The 23,733-nt window shown below is 41.5% G+C and overlaps 1 protein-coding gene across 1 annotated transcript in view; it reads right to left on the bottom strand.

Moving 5' to 3' along the window:
- SRBD1 (S1 RNA binding domain 1) overlaps positions 1 to 23,733 on the bottom strand; it is a 173,580-nt gene that overhangs the window by 107,670 nt on the left and 42,177 nt on the right. The window contains exon 15 of the mRNA XM_083733186.1: positions 589 to 680. Within this exon, the coding sequence (XP_083589312.1) occupies positions 589 to 680 (92 nt within the window). The remainder of the gene's footprint in view (positions 1 to 588; positions 681 to 23,733) is intronic.

Consider the following 23,733-nt stretch of genomic DNA (forward strand, 5'->3'; position numbering starts at 1 on the left):
TCTCCAGTTCAGACGAAACAAGATACTGCGGTTATTTAAAGTTTCTAAATTCTTCCTCTTGGCCACGTAAGACAAGAAGATAGACACACAGGGTGAATAAGAGAGCATGAGGAAGATGAGTACATTTCTTTAGTGTTAAACCAAGGTTTAATCTCATGCCCAAATACAGCCAGAGAGAGATAAATTATGTAAAAGCTATCACATTCAGTCATTCCTCGTTTAATTTTCCTATTGGAGCTATTTCTACCTAAGAAGCAGATACCAAATTATCAAGATACAGCCTTGTCAAGCATATGAGATATATTAGTCAATATGTCACATGCCCGTGGCAGTAAGTATACTACATATGGCATTATATAAACGAAAAAATCTGCTGGTTTCCTATCATGTAAATATGAGGGAGACATATTTACAGTAAGTAGAATTCTCAATTTATAATTTGTTTCAAGGATGATGAAAATATATAATGAAAGGAAATTCATAAAGAGTTACGGGTGACAAGAGTACTATTATCTTCTCTTATTTAAGTGGTTGTACATATATATACATTATGAGTGTCATGAAAATACTGAAATGGCCAATAATTACCTGCACTTCGTAGGTTAGGATCTAAATCAGGCATCTCCTTGGTAGCTTCTGGACTAACACTGTATATTGAGGCTCCTGCTTCGTTGGTAATGCTGCAAAACAGAAAGCAAATCATTAAAACCTTGCAACACAAAATGCATTTTTTTAAAATCTTAATAATGGGTATACAAAATATAAAGATACAGGCTCAACGCTTGTAAAATCTGCATCATGCATTATATGAAAGTACAGTTTGTGTGATCTTGGGCTGTGATCCTAAACATACGTTCTTGAACTGAAATATAAGATATTTATTTCAAAAATTTAGGAGCTGTAATATTCCACATCACCTCTCACCCATGCCACCTTTTCCTTTGATTTCAATATGTCACAGGTAAATGAAAAGGTGCTGTTGTTTTTGTTCCCCCTCCCATCTGAAAATTGTATCTCCCTTCTCCATCTTAGGCTGTTTACATATGAACAGGCTCCACTGTTTTCAACAGGGCTTGTGCAAGACTGCATCCTATCTTTTACACTGGGCTTTGTACTCCTCACAGCAATTGTTATTTCACATAAAGCATTCTGAACACATATAAAAATGTGTGTATCTGTCATAAAAGTATCTACATATGCAACTGAATGAGATATTGAGTTGTAAAGAACTTTGAAAACTGGAAATCACTAAAACTATTTTTTCATTCTTTCCACTATAAACTTTATTTAGGGCACATTTTATAAAAAGCTAAGATAACACGAGTAACGAGACATAACATGGCCCACCCACCAGAACTAGAACCACTCAGTTCCTAATTGTAACGCATTAATTCTAAAATTACAAATTGGAAATTACAGCCAACTGGAGTGTTGTCAGCAGTCTTTTTTTTTTCCTTTCGAATCTCGAAAGCAACTTTACTGAATAAAGCAAAATATATAATGTCAGCTACTTCTCTTCAGAGTTCGGGTGCATTTGATGGGCACACTGATTTATTACACATTTCTGTGAAACAGCAGACACATAATTATCTCCTTTTTATTTTGCACTTATTTAATATTTGTACATGGTTCTGTGTATTATGAAAAGTGGCCCTGGAAATTTTATTCAAGTCAGTTGTCATTCAAATGCAAAAATAACACACACACCAGTTCAGTGTGGGGCTACTTACCCCTCCCTCTCTCACACACTCATATACATGCATTTTTCTGCGTTCCTAAAGCACAAAACCAGCTCACAACATTGGAATAAAACCTATCATTTTTGTTCCTATCCTGACTTAACAGAGAGCCCCCCATCTGCACCCACAACCGTCTTCTCTAAAAAGTACCAGCATCACAACATCACATACAAGGCCAGCTTTAAAACCTGAAGTTGCCAGTCCCCAAAAGGCAGAAGTATCACCTTTCCTTTGCTTAGGCACACTTCAAATGTCCCCAAAGTTTGAATCAGAATGAGATATGAAGGTGAACTGAAATAGCGATCAAGGCTGTATCGTATTTGAAACAGGCCAACGGAGAAATCTTGAGGGGAGGATTGGCTGGGAGAAAACGAACTCGTTCCCACCTACTACCGAAAACCTCCAACTGAATACATTGAGAGAGACAATGAGATTTCTGTTCGTAGCAAAGAACCAGTCCCTTTAAAGATCTACAGGTCAGAGGCAATTGGGCTCAATTTTATTCATATATTCAAAGTCCGCGTTCCATACAGCTGCGGAAGTTGCCAAGAAATCACTTATGGAGAAGGAAGCTTTGAGAAGTAAGTAAATAATGATCAAGAGCCCCACCCCACCATCAAGTGTGTGGGTAACTCTACTAGCTTTAGGATGGACATATTACATGGGTGTACCTGGCTGGAAAGGAAGGCAGGCAGGAACCAGACCAATTAACACACTTTCAGAATGCTCTGAATTATAACACTGATCGCTAACAACGCAACTTGAGAATGCAAGCCTCCTCCTCTGATTCACAGGTTTGAAAAATGGAGAGGGAGGGAAGGGGAGAATTAACTTTAGTAGTAGGTGGATGGTTAGTTTTCTTAGAAGCAAATTTGCTTTTAAATCACCTCTCTAACATTTTCAAGACTCCAATACAAAAGAAAAGCCCAAATTGAAACATATTTATTCTGTTTCAAAAAGTCGTTTTTCAGCATTCCATTCATCATTAATGGCATTTACAAGCAACACTTTCCCAGACAAAAATGAGTTTTTGGAGTCTCATTTGAAAATGCTCCAGATTGCTAAAACTGCTGGTTACTTATTCTAGCTGAAATTCAGTGTGTATATATAGACTTGACTGAGGTCAGGCAATAATGCCAAAAGTTTTGCAGAGAAAAGTTTTAAATCATATTCCTTAGGACGCACAAGAGGAATTGCCTCCCTAGTAATTTATCTCAACACTCTTGTCAAACTGCAAACATTTTCACACTCTTGTCAAACTGCAAACATTTTCAAATGTGTATTTTGTCTCTTAAATAAACCACGTTAAAACACCATCCAAGTTAAACACATTTTACTTCACAGTAGCATAAGAATAGGATCAGAAATCTACACAATGACATGATGCCTGGATTTTCTCAAGACCGTCGTCTGGAAGTAATTTTTATTTATTCATTAATGACATAAAAAGCAACTTAACGGGTATCCAAGATAACCGGTATCTTATTGATTTTCAACCATGAATATTTTAAATCATTTATTAGATCAGTGAAGACTGATTATTTTGCTCCTGGAGCTAACCTTGCTGCACAGCACAAGGAAAACTACCAGCTTCTAAATAAAGGATATTGGAGAAATAAATTGCTTAAAAGTAAACAAAATAACAGAGTCAGAAAGGGGGAGAAGCACTTCTGTGGAAAAATGCATTTGCAAGATCTGCATGCCTTTTTTTACATATGCAAAAAATACTTAAATGATATCAAATACAAATGGAGTATGCTCTCAAGCAAAGCGTACAATGTATTTAAAAATTTACAGATACAGTAAAGTGATTTCCCTGCCTGTATGTCAAGATCTCTTACAACCAGTAGAAACGGCACATAAATATATATGACACAAAATACTATCTTGAAAGTTTGTGCTTTCTTCTTTTTGTGGGGACAAAATATTGCATGCAACTGTCAGAAAAATTAAAGGCATTACTGAGGAGGTATTTTCCAGAGGAAAAATCTACTGTTATAATTTTTGCTGAGAATCAACCACACACACACACACAAGCCCAGATGTAATTACACTTATTGTAACTCAAATTGGAAAACTCCCTCACGAAACAGGAGGCAACATGAACAGAGGGGCACGTTTCACCCACTGTTAAATAATAAGTAAGGCTATAAAATCTTATCTATTTCTGAACTGCATACACATGGTTGCCTGTGCAGATTAGGTGAATCTTGTATATTTTATTCTTGGTCAGTTTTGCTATGCTTCATGCCCCGTATGCTGTACAAGGAGCCACAGATGGGGAACAAGTTGTTCTGGGCGGTGTCTGACACGAGATGGAATAAGGCAAGACATCACCCTGTCTATGTCTGCTCAAAAGGACAACCTAAAAGTTTCCCACTTCTTTTCAAGGATGTAACACAGTCTGGTCTAATTTGCAACAGAGCCTTATCTGTGGCAGCCCCCAAATTGTGGAATTCACTCCCCACAGAGACGCATCAGGCACCATCATTATACAGCTTTTGTAATATGCTGAAGACACACTTCTTTGCCACTTAAGAAATAAATATATTTAGGACCCAGCTCTAGTTGTGACTGTAATTTGTCTGAAACTGTTCTTAATGCTTCATTATACTTTATTGTGACTCGCCCTGGCACCTTGTGGTGAAGGGAGGATAAAAATAAATAAATCTCCCTTTCTTTTCTTTCTCCCACTTCCTTCATGTGGCTCTGAGCCACATGAAGGATGAAGGAAAAGAACAGAAACAAAAGGAAGAGGAATATTAAATGCTACAAAGAGCATGGAGATTTTGAGGTTTGATTGTTGGTGACAATCACACCAGAAATGTCTTTTTAAACATTTGTCTTTTAATTCAGCGTAAACAATATTTAAACGGCTTCTTTAAATGATAACAAAACAAACGTCGGCACCACACATCAAGTGTCGTGGAAGGCTGAAGTCACATATTCCCCCCCGTCTATGAATAATAAGGTTATAATTGGTGAGCTGGACTGCCCAGAATGTTGGACTAGTTCCACAGCCGTTAAAACTCATGGGTGATCCTAGACCAGAGCTCCTTGGAAGGGAACCACAGGATAAATATGAACAAAAGGCAACCTCATAATGGCTGTCCCTAGGCTTCGAAATAGTCTGTTCCTGGCGTCAAGATCCAAGCTCAGAGTCCTCTCACTGCAATGTGCATCATCCTGGCTCTATCGGTACAAACATAAACAGTTCCAGCAGATGACTGGAATGAGATAAAGGTAAAGGCCTTCACACTTTTAACAGATCTGTACAAATGATAAATAAGCAGTACCAAATGGCTCGAAATTTTAAGAGCGCTGTTAGAAACAAATTCAGGGGATAGCGTGAGCAGAGTTAAAGTCATCAGGTTTCTAGGATTAATTTGGTCCATGCATTTTCTTCTTTGAAGTTCAATATATGGAAGACAGTGATATTACATAAATTTAAGAAAAGAATAGGGGAAACAGCGTGTCTCATGTGGATTTTTAATCTATTTCATCCCCCCCCCCTTACTTAAAGTCGGGGGGGGGGCTGAGCATGGATTTGGCCCTCTCTGTACATCTTACTCATAGCTGGTTGTCCTCTCAAAATTAAAATATATAAAACAGGCGAAGGAGAAAGTCTTTTACTCCTATTTGTGAAGAATGCAAAATATTCTGCGGCACACAGAATTCACTCCAAAGTGATTAATTTGTCCTGCTTGATGAACAATTAGGTTAAGTACTTTGTGCAATAAATATGTAAAAACGTAAGGTTTAATTATAGGTGATTGAAGATCCTAATTGCATTATCCTGGGCTCCTTCCAAAGGAAGAGGGGTGTAAATTGAAATAAACAGTAATAATTTTATCCAGTGAAAAATGGCAGCATATGGTGTGCTGGAGAGTCACCCTCCCAACACGAGTCGTGGCAGTTTATCTGGACTGGACTGTGGTGGGGCGGGACAGCAGCAAAGCTGGAGCTGTGGAATAACTTCTTCATACAGTAGTATGGAGTTTGCTACCACCAAATGATGAAGATGATCTTAATTACCCACCCTCCACCCTAAGGCCCCAGGCTAGCTTACAACATTAAAACCAGGCTTCCTCAACCTCGGCCCTCCAGATGTTTTTGGCCTACAGCTCCCATGATCCCTAGCTAGCAGGACCAGTGGTCAAGGATGATGGGAATTGTAGTCTCAAAACATTTGCAGCAGCCTTTCTCAACCTGTGGGTCCCCAGGTGTTGTTGGACTACAACTCCCATGATCCCTAGCTAGCAGGACCAGTGGTCAGGGATGATGGGAATTGTAGTTAGTCTCAAAACATCTAGAGGGCCAAGGTTGAAGAAGCCTGCTTTAAATCAACTTTCAATTACAAAATATACAACTCAGGCGTCAAAGATCAAAGTAAAGGGGTGTCTTTGGGGTATTTGCGCAAATCGGTACAGTGAAGTTACCAGAAGCATACTTTTGGGGAAGGAGATCCACGGTTTGGGATGCAGCACAGAGTCCTGCCAACCAGCGTGGAAAATGTACAACCTTTTATTATTAATCATTAAATCCACTTGGAGACGCTTCGCAGGAAGCAGCTGATAAATGGAACGAAACAAATACAGTGGTATCTCGGGCTAGGAACTTAATTCGCTCTGGAGGTCTGTTCTTAACCAGAAACTGTTCTTAACCTGAATTACCACTTTAGCTAATGGGGCCTCCCACTGCTGGTGCGCCGCCGCCGCACAATTTCTGTTCTCATCCTGAAGCAAAGTTCTTAACCCGAGGTACTATTTCTGGGTTAGCGGAGTCTGTAATCTGAAGCGTCTGTAACCCGAGGTACCACTGTAAATAAATCTATGCTAATTGGTGTGCACATTGGTCGACAGGCATGTAGGCCAAAGCTATAGATGCTGTTGAGAAATAAATGAAAGCAAAAGGGAAGGAGGCTATTTCTCTCCTTCCTCCCCTGCACCCCCCCCCCACTAAAATGGAACTCAGAAAGTGGTCAGATAAAACTCACTTGAACACCAACCAACTATTATTCCTTTCTCGGTTATTCTCAGCAACTTGTTTGCTTTGCAGGTCAAATCAAGGAAACCCTCGCGAACAGTATAAATACCATCAGAGCTTATCAGACAGTAGCAAACAGCATGATGTTCATCACCAGTTCTCTAAATGTGTTGCTTTAGCACCATCTGGTGACCGCTGTGCTTACTGCTAGAAATTCTGCAGGGGAATCTAAATGATAATTTATACTTCTTTTAGTATACTGCAGACACACATACATGCAAAATTAAGCTAATAATGTTTTCTCTTTATTACATGTCAAGAACATTTGGAATTATTATTATTATTGGAAGGGTTAGATTTATTAAGCTGAAACCACCCCCCAGGATGATTATCACATGGAACTATTCTGGAGGGGTGAGGGACCCTCATTGAAAAAGGCACCTCCCCTTCCCCCAGCAACAATCTCTACTGGATTCCAGTCCCTTCCACAAGCATTGAAGGCCTTTTCATTTGCAGAAGAGACACTGAATCCAGCCCAGGGAGCTTTGCAACATGCAATACTCAAACCAGCTTTCTATTTTATTCGCACTCAAGAGATGCATTAACCTATCCACACTTTATAGCAAGAGATCACATTTTCCAGTACTTTGCATGAACCTCATTTTTACTAATTAGGATCCATGCTAAGGTGTGGATGCCAGGGCCAGCCCACACATACAGCAACGTGAGGCAACAGCCTCAGGTGGCAGGATCCAAAGGGGTGGCAGATCCCAATGTCAAAGTTTATCCCCTCCCCCTTTTCCCCAATATAGATCTTCACTCCCCACTTCTTACCTGACAGTGGGGTGTGTGTTGTTTTGTGGTTCACCTCAGGCACCAAAATGTCTTAGTCTGGCTCTGGTGGATGCCCTACCTGAAACTGGGAGTGCCCCAACAACTGGTGACATCCCCACCTTCATAGTCTTCTGAATTACCGGACATTATTACACTGGCCCTTTCAAGTAGACCTGCTTGGGTAGCAGCTACCTCGCTGTGGCACAATTCCAAGCCTCTAGGCAGTTTCATCTGAGTTTACCATGAAATGTTAGAGAAGGTAATTAATTACGTCTTACTTTTTAAACACAGCCAGCCTAGCTCAGTGGTAAACTGCTTTTGCTTCACACCCAGAAGGTACCTGGTTCCATCCTCACTACTTCTTATAGGTCTTTTCCACCTGGCCTGAGAGGTGGGGGCCCTGATTTCAGCTACAAAAGCTGAGGCTGCTGAAGACTCTTGGGCTGGGGTGTTGAGGGTGGCTGACTCTTGTTGAGCGTGGCTGCTGTTGCTATTAGGCTTTTGTATCTGTTTAAAGATTTTGTTGTTATTTATGTGGAAATAATTATTCAGTTTGGTTTTGTTTTTTTTAATGTTTTATTTATTGTTTATGACTACTTAGAATTATGTTGCAGCTATGCATTTTGGTCACGCTGTGAGTCACCTTGAGCACTGTTTGAACTGTGGAAAGTTACAAAACTATGTATGTATGTAGAAGAGCTGCAGCTTTTGGAGTTCTCAGAGATCTTTTTGGAGCTCCTCACAATTCTGTTTTTTGTTGTTTTCATCACCCTGGACAATTTGGTTTCGCCAACAAACTCAGACAGCCCATTCCACTGCTCACCGCTAATTACGGATCATTTATGAACAAGTGAAAAAGGACCAGACTCGATACAGATCCTTGGAGGAATCCATGTATTATATGCCTCCTTTGAGAGAACTTCCCACTTCTTCCCACTCTCAGCTTCCTGCTGTGTAACCAGTTCCTGATCCACAAGAGGACCTCTCCACTTATCCTAAGCTAATTTAGGAGTCTTTAGTGAGGGACTTTATCAAAAGCTTTTTGAAACATCTGGAGAGCTATGGGTTCACTACTCAGGCCATACAACATTCATAATTTTACCATGTTCCTCGCTTTACTCCCATCATAGAATCATAGAGTTGGAAGAGACCACAAGGGCCATCGAGTCCAACCCCCTGCCAAGCAGGAAACACCATCAGAGCACTCCTGACATATGGTTGTCAAGCCTCTGCTTAAAGACCTCCAAAGAAGGAGACTCCACCACACTCCTTGGCAGCAAATTCCACTGTCGAACAGCTCTTACTGTCAGGAAGTTCTTCCTAATGTTTAGGTGGAATCTTCTTTCTTGTAGTTTGGATCCATTGCTCTGTATCCGCTTCTCTGGAGCAGCAGAAAACAACCTTTCTCCCTCCTCTATGTGACATCCTTTTATATACAGTGGTGCCTCGCAAGACGAAATTAATTCGTTCCACGAATTTTTTCGTCTAGCGAATTTTTCGTCTTGCGAAGCACAAAATCCCATAGGAATGCATTGAAAATCAATTAATGCGTTCCTATGGTCAAACAAAGTCCAAACAAAGCCAAATTTGGTACAACAAGAGTTTATTAAGTGCTCTTTAAAGTCACACATACTGCAAAGAGCATTTAAAAATTCAAACCCAGAATTTTTTTAAAAAAACAGCAGAGTGGCACAATGGTCACAGAAAATCATAAAAATGCAGGAAAAAAATCACAAGCTTCCAGATTCTTGCAAACCCCTCCCCAACTGTTCCCCCAGCCACCCAGCACACAGAAATTCAAATCCAGATATTTTTTTAAAAAAACAGCAGAGTGGCCCAATGGTCACAGAAAATCATAAAAATGCAGAAAAAAAATCACAAGCTTCCAGATTCTTGCAAACCCCTCCCCAACTGTTCCCCCAGCCACCCAGCACACAGAAATTCAAATCCAGAATTTTTTTTAAAAAACAGCAGAGTGGCCCAATGGTCACAGAAAATCATAAAAATGCAGAAAAAAACCCACAAGTTTCCAGATTCTTGCAAACCCCTCCCCAACACCAAGTCCTTGAATTCCAAACACCCCAACCCAAAATCCAACCCCCCCCCCAAAAAAAAGTTTTAAAAGCTTAACTTACCAAATGGCTGCAAAAGAAGTTTTGGAAAAGCTTCAAAAATCACCAAAGTCTTTAAAAACCTCAAAAAGGGCTACTATGTACACTGCGTTCTATGAGTTGCTCCTCAAAGTCAAGTCGCAACTGTATTAATGGTGTTAAGAAAAAGGAAACAAACTTGCAAGACGTTTTCGTCTTGCGAAGCAAGCCCATAGGGAAATTCGTCTTGCGAAGCAGCTCAAAAAACAGAAAACCCTTTCGTCTAGCGAGTTTTCCGTCTTGCGAGGCATTCGTCTTGCGGGGCACCACTGTATTTGAACATGGCTATCATATCACCCCTTAACCTCCTCTTCTCCAGGCTAAACATGCCCAGCTCCCTTAGCCGTTCCTCATAAGGCATCGTTTCCAGGCCTTTGACCATTTTGGTTGCCCTCCTCTGGACACGTTCCAGTTTGTCAGTGTCCTTCTTGAACTTTGGTGCCCAGAACTGGACACAGTACTCCAGGTGAGGTCTGACCAGAGCAGAATATAGTGGCACTATTACTTCCCTTGATCTAGATGCTATACTCCTATTGATGCAGCCCAGAATTGCATTGGCTTTTTTAGCTGCCGCATCACACTGTTGCCCCAGTACAAACAAAACATCACCATGATTAGGTGGACAGAGCAAAACCACATGCAGATACACAAATTCTGATACGTCCATGCTACCACCCCACCTACCTCTGTTACCGTTCAACAAAGCAACACTTCACTTTTTCAAAACACTGCCGCCACCCCACTGCCAAATCACCAGATCAAGTACAATGTGCTTATCAAGTCTGCCCTTCTGTCTCTAGACCTTCATCAAACAGACACAAGCTCCAACAATCAAGAGGTCAGGAGCTTAATTCTGCTCTTGAGAAGACTAACCCTTCCTAATTTATTCCTTGCGCTCTTGTAGGCTGTGGCACAATTCTAGAAGCATATTCCATGTGTTTGCCAATACAGATGGAATGTAACTCCACCTTGGTCATCTGTTTTCTTCAAGATAGATTCTCAATACATCAAAGTGTTGTTTTTTAAAAGGGGGGGGGCCTTTCCCTCTTGCGAAACAAATGCACTCCCATCTATCCTCTGCTGGATTTAAATCTTTACTTTAGCTCGCTCAACACTGTTCATTATTCTCCCCATAAATGCAGTACAAACATTTTGTAAACAGATACTTTCAAGGTTATGTCAAAGGAAGCTCTTGTAATGTTTGATGAGTGAAAAGGAGATGAATTTGCAACCGTATTTCTGCATGCATACAAGAGGAGGCCTAGTTTTTTCCTCAAAAAAATGTCAACTGGAAGTAGAAAGAACACGAGCACTTATTTCAAACATTGTGGCCTGTCAATGTGAAGAATTCCCCAAAAATTCAAGATAAAGAAACCCTTTCACTATAAACTGAAGCAACACAGTGTGCTTACAATAAAATGCACCAGGTACAATCAGGATTCAAAACATGCCAAGCAAAGCATCAATGCTAGGCCAACAAGTTGGGTAGAAAGAGAATACTATAAGAACACAGCCGGCACCTAATTATCATAGACTTAAGAACTGAATAAGTTGAACTACTGTCAGCAGCCCATGGCAACAGCTGAATTGTGCATGATTCTAAACCACGAATGCTTCTCAAAGGCAATTTCTTGCCAATTTCTCCCTGACAAAGTCAAACGTGGTGGTTTTCTTTCTTTTTTTTTGTACGCGCCCACATGTGCGCTCAGATAAATAAATAAATTCAACTCCAATTAAGTTAGCGGAATGTTGGATTGACAGTTCGCAGTCCCAGAGCCAAACCCAGCCCTAGCGAGAGAGGACCCTAGAGGCAATGGGGCGGCATTCACTTACACCAGGTCCCCATTTGGCAGCTAAACCTGAGAATGCATTTGGAGGCCAGCTACGGGTCAAGAGAGGTGGCATATGTCTCAAAAATCATGCATTTCAGACGGGGATTGTCAGCCTTGCCGTCTGCCATCATCCTTGGTAAATCCCTGCCATGAAAAAATACACGTATTTTCACTTGTGTGGGAGAAAAGCGTCGTGATTTGACAGCCGATTCAAGGAAGGTTGGATTTATGTCCAATTTTATTATTTTGTTAACCTTAGGATCTTTTGGAATAACTCATGTATCAAATACTGACATATTTAATCATTCTCTCACATTCTACAGAGCTTATTGAAACCCTTCTTCTCAATAAATTTAAAGGAGTCAGGGAAAGTTCATGAAAAACAATGTTTATAAGTGGGGGGGGAGAGAGAAATCACAGTACCCTGAAACATGAGAAATTGAGAATACATCGACATAATACAGTATTTCCCCTTCCCCCATCAGACATACACTTTTGATATTCTCTGAGCTACAACTTTATTTGGTGAAAATCATATCGGTTATTCATCTATGCTTAGACATGGTCCAGCAAAACAGCACTAAAAAGAAAGGGCACAAACAATAGTTAGAAAGCTGAAAACTAGCATATAGGTAGAATAAAATACCAATACTATTATGCTAAAGCTCCTACTACATCCCAGTGGAGTTTAAAGTACCGTGGCCGCCACTTCCCCTTGATGGCATGCGTCTTCTACAGTATTATTCCTGCAATAATATGTCTTTCACCACTTACAATAATATTTATTTGACCTAAATCCAACACAGAATTAGGTGTGCTTGAGACCATTTATTTCAATGGGCTTAAGCAAGCTTAATTGTGCAATGGATTTAGGCCTTTATGTCCCGGGCACATGAATTGAGCCATGACAATGGAAATCCACCTTCAACAGCCCACTCCATCAGATTCATCTACTGTGGACCACTACACATGTTGTTTAATAAAGCTCTAAGCAATGACTAGCCTGCAAACTTGACCAAAAATGGGGGGGGGGGGTTCCTTTGAAACACTCTGTTCAGTATGTTTGGCTCACAATGCAGGGATAGGCCATCAGCTGAAAAGCGTTGGCAGGTTCCCTTTGCGTGCCGACTACAAAAAGTGATGCAAACTTGAGAGTGTACAACAGTGCCTTGGCAGCATCAATATCCGCAGATGGAATTAGAGGCGCAGATTTCTGAGTCATATTTAAGGGCTTCAAATAAGTTATTCATTCATCCTGCCCCGCCCTCATGCTTGGTCCAGAAACTGAAGTTAGTACAGAATTACTGCTGACAAGACAAGAGACTCTGCCGGCATGTTAACACCTTTGCTCAGTGATCTTGAACTGGCTGCCAAATTTCACATGGTAAAATTCAATGTGTTTCTATTAGTACATAAACTCCTTAACAGCTTGGGACCTTAAGGATCACCTAATCTGTGACACTGGCACTTTTAAAAATGCCACATAATGCTCATGCCACACTTTCAAGGAATTATATTTTAATGCGGCAACACCTATTCACTGAAACGCCCTGCCTTTCAATATTAGGCATTGTTTTTGACAAGCCCACCCAGCTACGTAATGTGTGTGTTTTCTTCCCCAAAGCAATATTAATGTGCTATATAATGCCCCATTTTCTTCTATGGCATAATTGATTCATTTTCCATGTATATCACTTGAGACCCTTTGGGCAATAAGCGATTATAAATAATTACTATTATTATTATTTCATCTACGTTTTGCAAACCTTGTTTTGCCTACTATTTTTAATGTCTGTTTCATCACTATTTTCCATAGAATCATAGAGTTGGAAGGGACCCTGAGGAATATCTAATCCAGGGTTCAGCAACCTTTTCCAGCAATGGGCCGGATCACCGTCCCTCAGACCATGTGGTGGGCAGGACTATTTTTTTTTTTGGGGGGGGGGGGAATGAACAAATTCCTATGCCCCACAAATAACCCAAAGGTGCATTTTAAATAAAAGCACACATTCTACTCATGTAAAAACACCAGGCAGGCCCCACAGATAACCCAGGGATGCATTTTAAATAAAAGGACACATTCTACTCATGTAAAAACACGCTGATTCCCGGACCGTCCGCGGGCCGGATTGAGAAGGGCCTTAGGTTGCCTACCTCCGATCTAGTCCAACCTCCTGCAGTGCAGGATCAAACCTGCAACCTTAGTGTTGTCAGCACCACGCTCTTACCAACTGAGCTGTTTTACTTAAAATTATTTGATTAAGTGGTATGTAAGCCTTGCTATTAAAAAAAAAAGTCACAGGAAAGAAACTGTTTCAAGGAGGAGGAATAAGATGTGAAGTTCCAAGTACTCAGACAGAAGGCACAATCAAGATACATGAGGATGCGATTCAGCTAGAGTAGCTGTTCTGGGACCTTAAGGTGAAAGGCATTTTCTAGTCCAGGAACACATTCTACACACAACGGTCAGGCTGAGCACTTGCTAAGCAGAGACTGCACCCCAGAAATGGGGGGGGGGGGATGAGGCCTATATGGCGACACCCAAGCTCTTCTCCCCAACAGGAATAGAGCAGCAGCTCGTTCTGAACTGGCAAAAAATGTTATAATTATCTTTCAACGAAAAACCAGAAGCCTACTTACTGGGGAATCACAGACCCAGATATCCCCAAAAAGGCAAAGGAAATTTTTCTATACGCCACGGTCGCAGCAGGAGTCCTCATTGCGACAAACTGGAAAAGTGATAAAGTCACTTCTAGATTAGAGTGGACTCAAAAAATGCTTGAATATGCAGAATTAGACAATCTATCAGAAAGAATAAAAAATAAATCAAAGGAAGAGCTTATTTCAAAATGGGAAGTCTTTAAAATTTATTTGAAAAATAGTAATGACAGTTTAAACCCTGCAGCAGCATTTGAATAACTTCAGTAGGAGCTTCAAGTCTGAGGGGAAACCCATGATAAAATAAATAATATTAAAACCAAAATATGTTATTATATGAACAATTGTGAACAATTGATGAGAAATAGAAGTAAGGCGCAGACGTCAGAAATCAGGTCTACAGAAAAAAGACCATTTTTATGTCAAAGTATCGTGAACACTATTCAACATTATTCACTATTCAATTGTTTCTTTTTTGTTTTGTTTTGTTGTTGTTTTTAGTTGTCAAGTGGTGATGGATATTTGTTTATTTTCATATTTCTCTTTTTGTGATGTATTAAAGTGAAGAGAGGAAAAAAAGGAATATAGCAGCAGCACTGCCAGCTGCACTCTGGACAGTCAGCAACCGAAGCAGCCAGGAGACAGAAAACAAGCTCTGTCCAAGGGGTGGGGAGGAAAAGCCCCAACAACACCTCATTCTCCAGCACAGCCACACTGCTCTCACTGTCAGCCCCAGCACTGTAGCAATGAACAGCTCCCTGCCTAGGCATGGCTCCAGGAAGATGTTCCTGCACAGATAAGACAGGCAACTGCCATCCCCACAGATCTCATCCTCCTCTCCCAAGGCCCACGCCCTTGTTCCCCGGCCAGATGCATTGTGAGAGAGGTGTCCAAGTCACTACAGAAAATCCGCTGTGGCCTTTTGCCTGACAGAGGGGAGCCACATTCCTATACACCCCTTACTCACTTTGCTTGGCAATGTGGTCTCAAGGAGCTCATCGGCATCTGCTCGGGTGGCGCTGTGGGTTAAACCACACAGCCTAGGGCTTGCCGATCAGAAGGTCGGCGGTTTGAATCCCCGCAATGGGGTGAGCTCGCATTGTTCCGTCCCTGCTCCTGCCAACCTAGCAGTTCAAAAGCACATCAAAGTGCAAGTAGATAAATAGGTACCGCTCTGGCAGGAAGGTAAACAGCGTTTCCGTGCGCTGCTCTGGTTTGTCAGAAGCAGCTTAGTCACGGTGGCCGCATGACCCAGAAGCTGTACGCCGGCTCCCTCGGCCAATAAAGCGAGATGAACGCCACAACCCCAGAGTCGTCCACAACTGGACCTAACGGTCAGGGGTCCCTTTACCTTTTAAAGGAGCTGGACTTGTTGCTTCCCAAAGCCACAAAGGAGTGTTGGGGATTATTGCAGGAGAGACACTCTGGAGTTGTCTACTCCTGCAGGCATGTTTTGCCTCACCTCTCCTACCTGCCCTGGCTGACCCTGAATATGGTGTGCTTTATGCCACCTTAGCTTAATATATGCCAGCTTCCTGTGCTTAGAATTGCTCCCTAAAACAAGAATTGGGATTGTTTTTAAGGTTCTGTATTTATCTCTGTCCTTCAGCAAAGATGCTAAGTTGCCTAGCCTGCCATTCTAGGCAAAAATAAAAAATAAAAATTCCCAACACAATGATGTTGTTGCTTCATATGACAAAATCAACTCTGCCAAGCAGTCTTCTATGCCTGCTGTGTGTGGTGCTCATGCAGAGACTTCGGACGGAGCCCTTCAGAAGATAATTGACTGGAGTGGGGTGAAGGATCTGCGGCAACTTCCCCAACACACAATTGTATGGGACAATTTGGATACATGAGTTTGCATCCAATCAAGTTGTCCTGTTCACACAAGGGCTTTTGCTTCCCCTCCCCACGTGCCCCACAATCTGTCCTGGGGGTTCCCTAAACACACACACACACACACACACACACACCTATAAACAAATTTTCAGGAAGGGGAGAAGATGGAAGGAAAATTCCATGGTGCCAACTGAAGTCCTTGTGCAAACCAGATATCTTCATTTGATATGTCATAATTCTGACTATTTTGCAATTATTATAGAAACATCTTCCCCCAGTCCTGGCTTCTTCTAAGGGCACACACTTTTACAGTCATGATGAATTGGTTCCCAGAAAAATCAGTGGAACAGTAGGACGATTTTAGCCTAATAAAATGAAACCTCTCCTATGTTTCATTTGGAAGAGGATATTCCAATACAAAGCGCTACATCTTCCTCTGGCTTACTAAACCAAACGTAGCAAACTGTGCAATTGTGACACTGGAATCCTTTATCCATTCATCTATGAACCATGCCCTCAGCACATCTCTGGAAAGAGAAGAACGATCAGATATCTGTCTTCATCTTGTCGGAAAACGATGACATTTTTCCGTAAGAAAAGGGTCCAAATGGCAGGTGTCAAAGAGCTTTAGCTTCACACGTGGTGCTAGGAGGCAGAAAAAACAACAGCAGCGTGTGGCCATGTCAGAACTACACAGCAGCTGCCGTAAGAATGCATATCTGAAAAGAGCAAACCTCAGAGTCTGTTAAATCAATCTAGTGCCAGATGCTGTTATCAGAAGAAAGCTGGTGCTGGCAATTCATCCCCCAGCAGAAATACACATCCCAAGTCAGTGGCAGAAAGTGAAGCCCTGAAATGGCAGGTCTTGTGATTAAAAAGGTGACAGTTACCTGCATTTGTCCCCCATTGTTTTCTATTGACAGCATGAGAACAGAGTTTCTGTCTTAAGTCATAAAGCTATTGTGACACAAAGCTCCCCTTACTGAAAATAGCACCATAAACATGAACTTCCATAGTCCACTTCCAAATTAATCATCCAGCTAAAGAAAATTCATTTATGCTTTCAGGCTCTACTAAGCAACATCCCAACCCATAGTTTGTGCTAACCATAGTTTAAAAGCCAAATCACAACTAGAGTATGACAGGCAAGCCGTGGTGTAGAGATGCTTGCCTGTTTTTTGTATTCTGTCCTGTCAGCACTCAGCTACCCAAGGTCACTCCCATCTCCATGGCACAAGCAAGCAGCCACTAGAGGTAAGAGTGGCCAAACATCACACCAAACCACGCTTTGTCAGCTCATCTATTTCTATAAATCAGGGGTGGATAACACATGGGCTCCTGACGTTTCTGAACCACAATGTTCACCATTCCTGGTGACTGGCCATCCGAGCTGGGCTAATCGGAGTTGTAGTTCAGCAACATATTGAAGGACACAATTTAGACATCTCTGCCCTCGACAAACTTCAAGGAAGCTGATATGCGGAACTGGGGCACAAATGGAAATAAATGACAAACTAGTCTCTAACCATATGGCATCCTCACAGAGATTCTGCAGGTGTAGAGCCTGTTCAGATATTCTGCTTTTAAGGTGTTCAATTAAGTGTGGTGACGTAAGAATGAACCAAGTATGTGTTGCAAACCCATGCATCTTTCTGCACTCATTAAAGAGTCTAGATTGGCAACAGCTGCCTGATAAAATGTTGGAAAAGGACTTGTTATTGATGCATTTGACTGCAAAGCACTTTGTGCGGCCATTGTTCTGAAAAGCAGCACAGAAGCCTTTTAAGTAAATTAATTAATGCACATATGGGGAAGCTAACTTTGACAAGTTAGCTTGCCGTGTAATGTTTGGAATGGCCTATGCAGGAAAACAGTCAAATAATCCTTCATATATGGTGCCAAGGTAGAAGAAGTGAACCTGAAGCTGCTATCAAGTTTTCTTTAATACTCATGGGTACAGATTTGGGGAAGATGTCATGGGTATAACATTGTTCCCATTCAAGAAAGCGTGTCGCACAACCAAAGTCCCGCACAACTGGTTCCACTTGCTCAGTGGAGCTTGTCAATCAAACAGCAGGGCCCAACCCTGCCAACAGATATGGCAAACCAAAGCACTTTAATAATAATAATAATAATAATAATAATAATAATAATAATAATTTTTTATTTATACCCCGCCCTCCCCAGCCAAGGCCGGGCTCAGAGCGGCTTACAAGCAATAATAAAAACAAGATGAATGATTACAACTTAAAAACAAAAATAAAATACAACATTAAAATAATGGAACATTAAAATATTAAAATGTAGCCTCATCACAGGAGAAGGAAAAGAAAGAAAGAGGAGGGGGGGAAAAGAGAGAGAGAGAGAGAGAGAGGGGGGGGGGAGGGAATCAAATTGGCTCCAAGCCAAAGGCCAGGCGGAACAACTCTGTCTTACAGGCCCTGCGGAAAGAAATCAGATCCTGCAGGGCCCTGGTCTCATGAGGCAGAGCGTTCCACCAGGCCGGAGCCAGAGTTGAAAAGGCCCTGGCTCTGGTTGAAGCCAATCTAACTTCTTTAGGGCCTGGGACCACTAGGGTGTTATTATGTTATTTTGAAGCTCTGGGGAAATTTAAAAACTGTGTGTGGTGAGACATGGAGGCCATCTGTCCAAAGAAAATAAGATTTAAAATAAAAAGTCGCAGAGGGCGCATGCAAACTCTCAGAGACATGGCTAAAGTAGACCACTGGTCCCATACAAACCCTAACAATGTTTATAAATCAGAGCAGGGATCCAATTTGGCTTCCTTATTCTTCAAGGATGCCTGACACATAATTTGAGATTCCTTGTGATGGTAAAATAAGGTTGCTTTGCTTTTCATTAAATGCTTCTATCATTTTATTTTAATTAAAAGAATACCAACTTCAAGATGTCCGGATACTCAGAGAGAAAGTTGATACTCTTGAGAGACTTGGGCTGTAATCGTATGCATATTCACTTGGAAATTAAGTCACCATTTAAATGAATAGAAATAAATTCCAAGTAAATATGATCAGAAGGCTCAGGGTGTGTGAAACAAAGCTCTTGGCCAGGAGTTGAAGGTGAGAGATGGAAAATATGGCAGAATACATGGCTATTTTTCCCAGTATTAATTTTTATTTCATTAACTTTGCTTACTCTTGTATGTTATTCCATATAAGTCAAAGAAGGGTACAAGTTAGTTGGGATTTATACCATCAAACTCATCAAACTCTTTGACAACTACTTCCACTTTGACAAAATTTACATATATTGGCCTGGTTTGCACATAACACTGACCCATGGTTGATTAAACCATGGCTTTGCCTTACATGCAAACTCTGCTCAGCAGCTTAACTACAGCTTGTTTTGGGCAGAAACCCAATAAAATACCAAGAACTAACTTAGTTGGTCTTTAAAGTGCTACTGGAAGGAATTTTTTTGTTTTGACTATGGCAGACCAACACAGCTACCTATCTGTAACTTGTTCTTTAATTGTTAGATTATTCCTGCTTTTGTTTCTTTTCACTGGAAGCCACTTTGGGCAACTCTACGTGTGTGTCAGGGGTGGGAAGCAGGCTATAAAGTTTTTTTAATGAAGAAAAATAAACAAATCTGATTTTGCATCCCTTATTTGTCTTTGCTTATCAGATGCCAACAGAATGATCCAACAGAGCTTCTATCGCTTACGGTATTTGTATGCCAATAACAGACTGCATGGTTTTTAAGAATCCTGCCCCGTCTGTCATAAAGAATATTGCTGTTTGCTGGGAATCAGTAATGGGACTGGGCAGATCCAGTCAATACATTTAACGTCCAGCAGAACAACAAAAAGAAAAGCAGACTCAAAAATGAAATTGCATGTTCTGCTAGAATATATCATTGTGAAGCTAAAGAAAAAGAGAGAAAAAAGATATGCAAGACTACCATTCAGAGCGGAAGAAGCACAAGAGAGCCAAGCCATCCAGCAAAATATTATATGTAAAAATGTATTCTTAAAAACAATTCCTGAAGTGTTTCTCATCAGCCCTAAAGACCTATAGTCAGGAAAAATTATACTGATAGCCACATAGCAACATGAACGGATACCGTGAAATACTCTGAAATCATGCAGTCGTCTTCCTTCAGGCCTCTTTTTGTGTCTTCTATTCATTGCTCTCATCGTCAAGAGTCCTAAAGATCGTTTGTGCCAGATATCGAACACATCTGCTCAGCATCTGTCATCACAGATGCTGATCTGAATCCAAACCAGCTCCAAATATTGGGACGTCTGATCATCACCACTGCTCCACTCCCTCCAAGACAGAAGAGCAGAGATACAACCCTGCTTTCGGAGATCACACTTACTTCCCATTAGAGCAGTGTTAAATCAGCCCAGGGTGTTCCAGTGACATCGTACATCTAATCACTGTAGATCTTCAGACATTGGTTTAATGCAGCTTAGGAAATGACAAACACGGGACCTAGGCAGAAATCTCCTGGGAAGAGATGAACGCTATATTCGGCCAGATCAGGGCGAAATGTGACAGGACACAGGAAATCCACAATTAGGGAACAATTAGAATCTCTGTGGATTTTCATTTTACCAACCAGCAGTCATCATACACAGCTGCTTTGAAGAAGGTACCAGGGGAAGGGGTACTTAACCCTTCTTCCTATGCCATTTCCCCAATCTAAATCTCCCCCCCCCCCATTTGCTATTAAATCTATGTGGGGAATAGCAGCATTGGAAGTGAATTAGATAAGGGATATAGCATCAGAAGAAAAGGTCTAAATAAAGGCCAATGGAAGCACATAGTATCCTCAGGCAACCAAGAGAGCTTAAGCACCCCAGTCAACACCATTGCTGGTGCCAGTCATAGGCCGCACATCATTAAAAATTTCCCACAATGCCCTGGAGTGCCCATAATGTCATCACTGTAGCAGCACTGTAGAAATTTTTAAATGGCAGCCTTGAGTCCACTGATGGCTGTTGTAGGACCCTGAAGGCAAAGGTGGCTTCAGCAGAGGCATAAATGCCCATCTTGTAATGCCTCATAAACGTGCTGGGAGATGCCCAATGTGGCTGCCCAACAAGTGTCGGCTAGGGTGGAGTTAGTGCAGAATGCAGACGTTTGCTGCTGCCCTGGCAGAATGGGCCGTCAAATTTCCAGGACGTGGCAGATTCAGGGAGTTGTAGGCCAAAGAGATGCACACCCTAAGCTACCTAGATAAAGTGGAAGGGTTATGGTTTTTGCTCAGTGAGATAGGGTATTAGACCTTTAAAATACCCCCTTTTGAGTTGCTTCCAATTTCCCCTCTTCCCTTAACATAGAAAGAAAGCATACTGCTGATAAGTTAAAAATGCTTTACAGTGGTACCTCTGGTTATGAACATAATTTGTTCTGGAGGTCCATTCTTAAGCTGAAACCGTTCTTATCCTGAGGCGCGTTTTCACTAATGGGGCCTCCAGCATGCAATTTCCTGGGGCAAAGTTCGCAACCAGGAGCAGCTACCTCCGGGTTAGCGGAGTCCTTAACCTGAAGCGTTCAAAACCAGAGGTACCACTGTACTTACAAACTCTTCAAAGGTCAGATTCATGTGTTTTTTTCATACAGCAGCAAGAAAAGACAGGCGGTATAACTTGGGTTCCAAAATGGTAAGGGTTTCTAAATTATTAAGCCATGTAGTCTAAGCTTAGAACATCCAATTTGGACCTCCTTAGTGGTAGAGTTCACATGGCAGAAGTGAGAGAACAAAGAGTTTGGTAACCCTTCCCCCCAAGGTGAGGGGAGTGACCTACCGGTATTTAAGCCTGCCAAGACAGCTTGCTCTATGTTCTTGATCCCTTCATGCATTCCCAGTCACTCCAATTCATCTCACTACTACAATTTCCCTTCCCTACCCACTTATAGCAGGGTTGCAGGAATCAAGAGAAACATTGGCTGGCTTCACGGTTTTCCAACACGTGATTTTTGCATAGCGCGCACGCACGCACGCACACACACACACAGACATCATGATTCGTTATATATTTCCAGGTCAAAAATTATGAAACCAATATCACAATTTGGACTTCAAACCAGTTTTGGACGATATATTGCCCAGCCCTACCCAATCTATAAACAATTGTTTGAAATAATGAAACACCAAAATTGATTGAACTTGCCACAGCTGACTGAAGAGGGCAGCATAGCAAAATATGTTTTACATTGTAAATTGCCCTGTGATCTTTGGATGAAGGGTAGTATAGAAAGTTGTTGTTGTTACTGTTATTGTTGTTATTATTACTACTGCTATTAATGTTTCAGCCCTAGCACTGCACGGGTGAAATTATACAGAGTAGACTCACCAAGGGAACTGTTACCATTGGTCTCCCCCAAAATTTCCTTTCCAAAGTTCTTCCACACAGCAGTGAGGCAAGAGTGTTCCAGCGAAGGCACACGTCTAAACCATTTCTCCAAAACGCTTCTTAACAGGTTCAAATGTCAAACTACATTTTATCAAATGCTAATTCTAGCGCATTCCAACCAAAAGTACTAAATAGCTTCCGATTTGCAGGCTGACTAATTTGTTTGCCGAATAATTAATTGCATTTAATTAAATGAGACAATTCAATTGGGCTAGAGAGGGAAAAGGTTGTGTTTGGAGGGGGCACTGCACGTCAACTGCAGGAATAATTTCAGAAACAACGAAATAAGAACAGACACCGACATGGGGCGGGGGGGGGGGGGAGAGAGCTATTTTGAATCAGTTATTCAAACCGGCTTGGCTCCTGAGATCCCACAAGAGTTCCTGAGATTCAAAACATATTAGTTTCATAGTGGAGAGACTCAGTTCAATGATAGGTAGATAGGTAACCATCCATTTTGTTTTCCATTTTGAATTAAAGGCCTCAAGTAATAATATATTACTAGAAAAAGTCAATGCTGGGGAAGGCTGTTACGAAGGTGATATCACACACGTCCATTTATTGAAGCAGTTTTAAAATCCTGCCTGACAAAATGTTTAGTAGGTTCCAGGACTTCCTTTTTCCGCTGACTGTAAATAATATTTGGGAGTATCTCATTTCCAAACCTTTAAAATGTCAAAACCCGTAAGAGCACATTTTTAATGCAGGCCGGTATGTAGGGCTGTAACTGATCTCAGCAATTTGTCAGAAGGTCCATGAGGACTAGGTAAGGATTTGCCTCCTAGATTACAAAAGTTGACATGCTGGATTTGCATTAAGAATATCTAATATAAAAGCTTGCCATGCGAGGTAGAGGAGTCCCAAGTCATTCATGAACATTAAGAGCTGGAAGGGGGTAAGTAAATGTGCAAGAACACCCTAATGAATCAGGCCAATGGCCAGTCTAGTCCAGCATTCTGTTCTCACAGTGGCCAACCAGATGCCTGTGAGAAACCAGCAAGAAGGACTCAAGTACAACAGCAACCTTCCCTTCTGTGGTTTCCACCAACTGGCATTCAGAAGCATTGCTAGCCCTCTCCTCCACGAATTGGTCTAATCCTCTTTTGAAGCCATCTAGGTTGGTGGCCGAGAGGGACGCAGGTGGCGCTGTGGGTTAAACCACAGAGCCTAGGACTTGCTGATCAGAAGGTCGGCGGTTCGAATCCCCATGACGGGGTGAGCTCCCATTACTCGGTCCCTGCTCCTGCCAAACTAGCAGTTCAAAAGCACATCAAAGTGCAAGTAGATAAATAGGTACCACTCTGGCG

This window comes from Podarcis gaigeae, assembly GCF_964106915.1.
Source record: "Podarcis gaigeae genome assembly, chromosome: 3".
Taxonomy (NCBI): Eukaryota; Metazoa; Chordata; class Lepidosauria; order Squamata; family Lacertidae; genus Podarcis; species Podarcis gaigeae.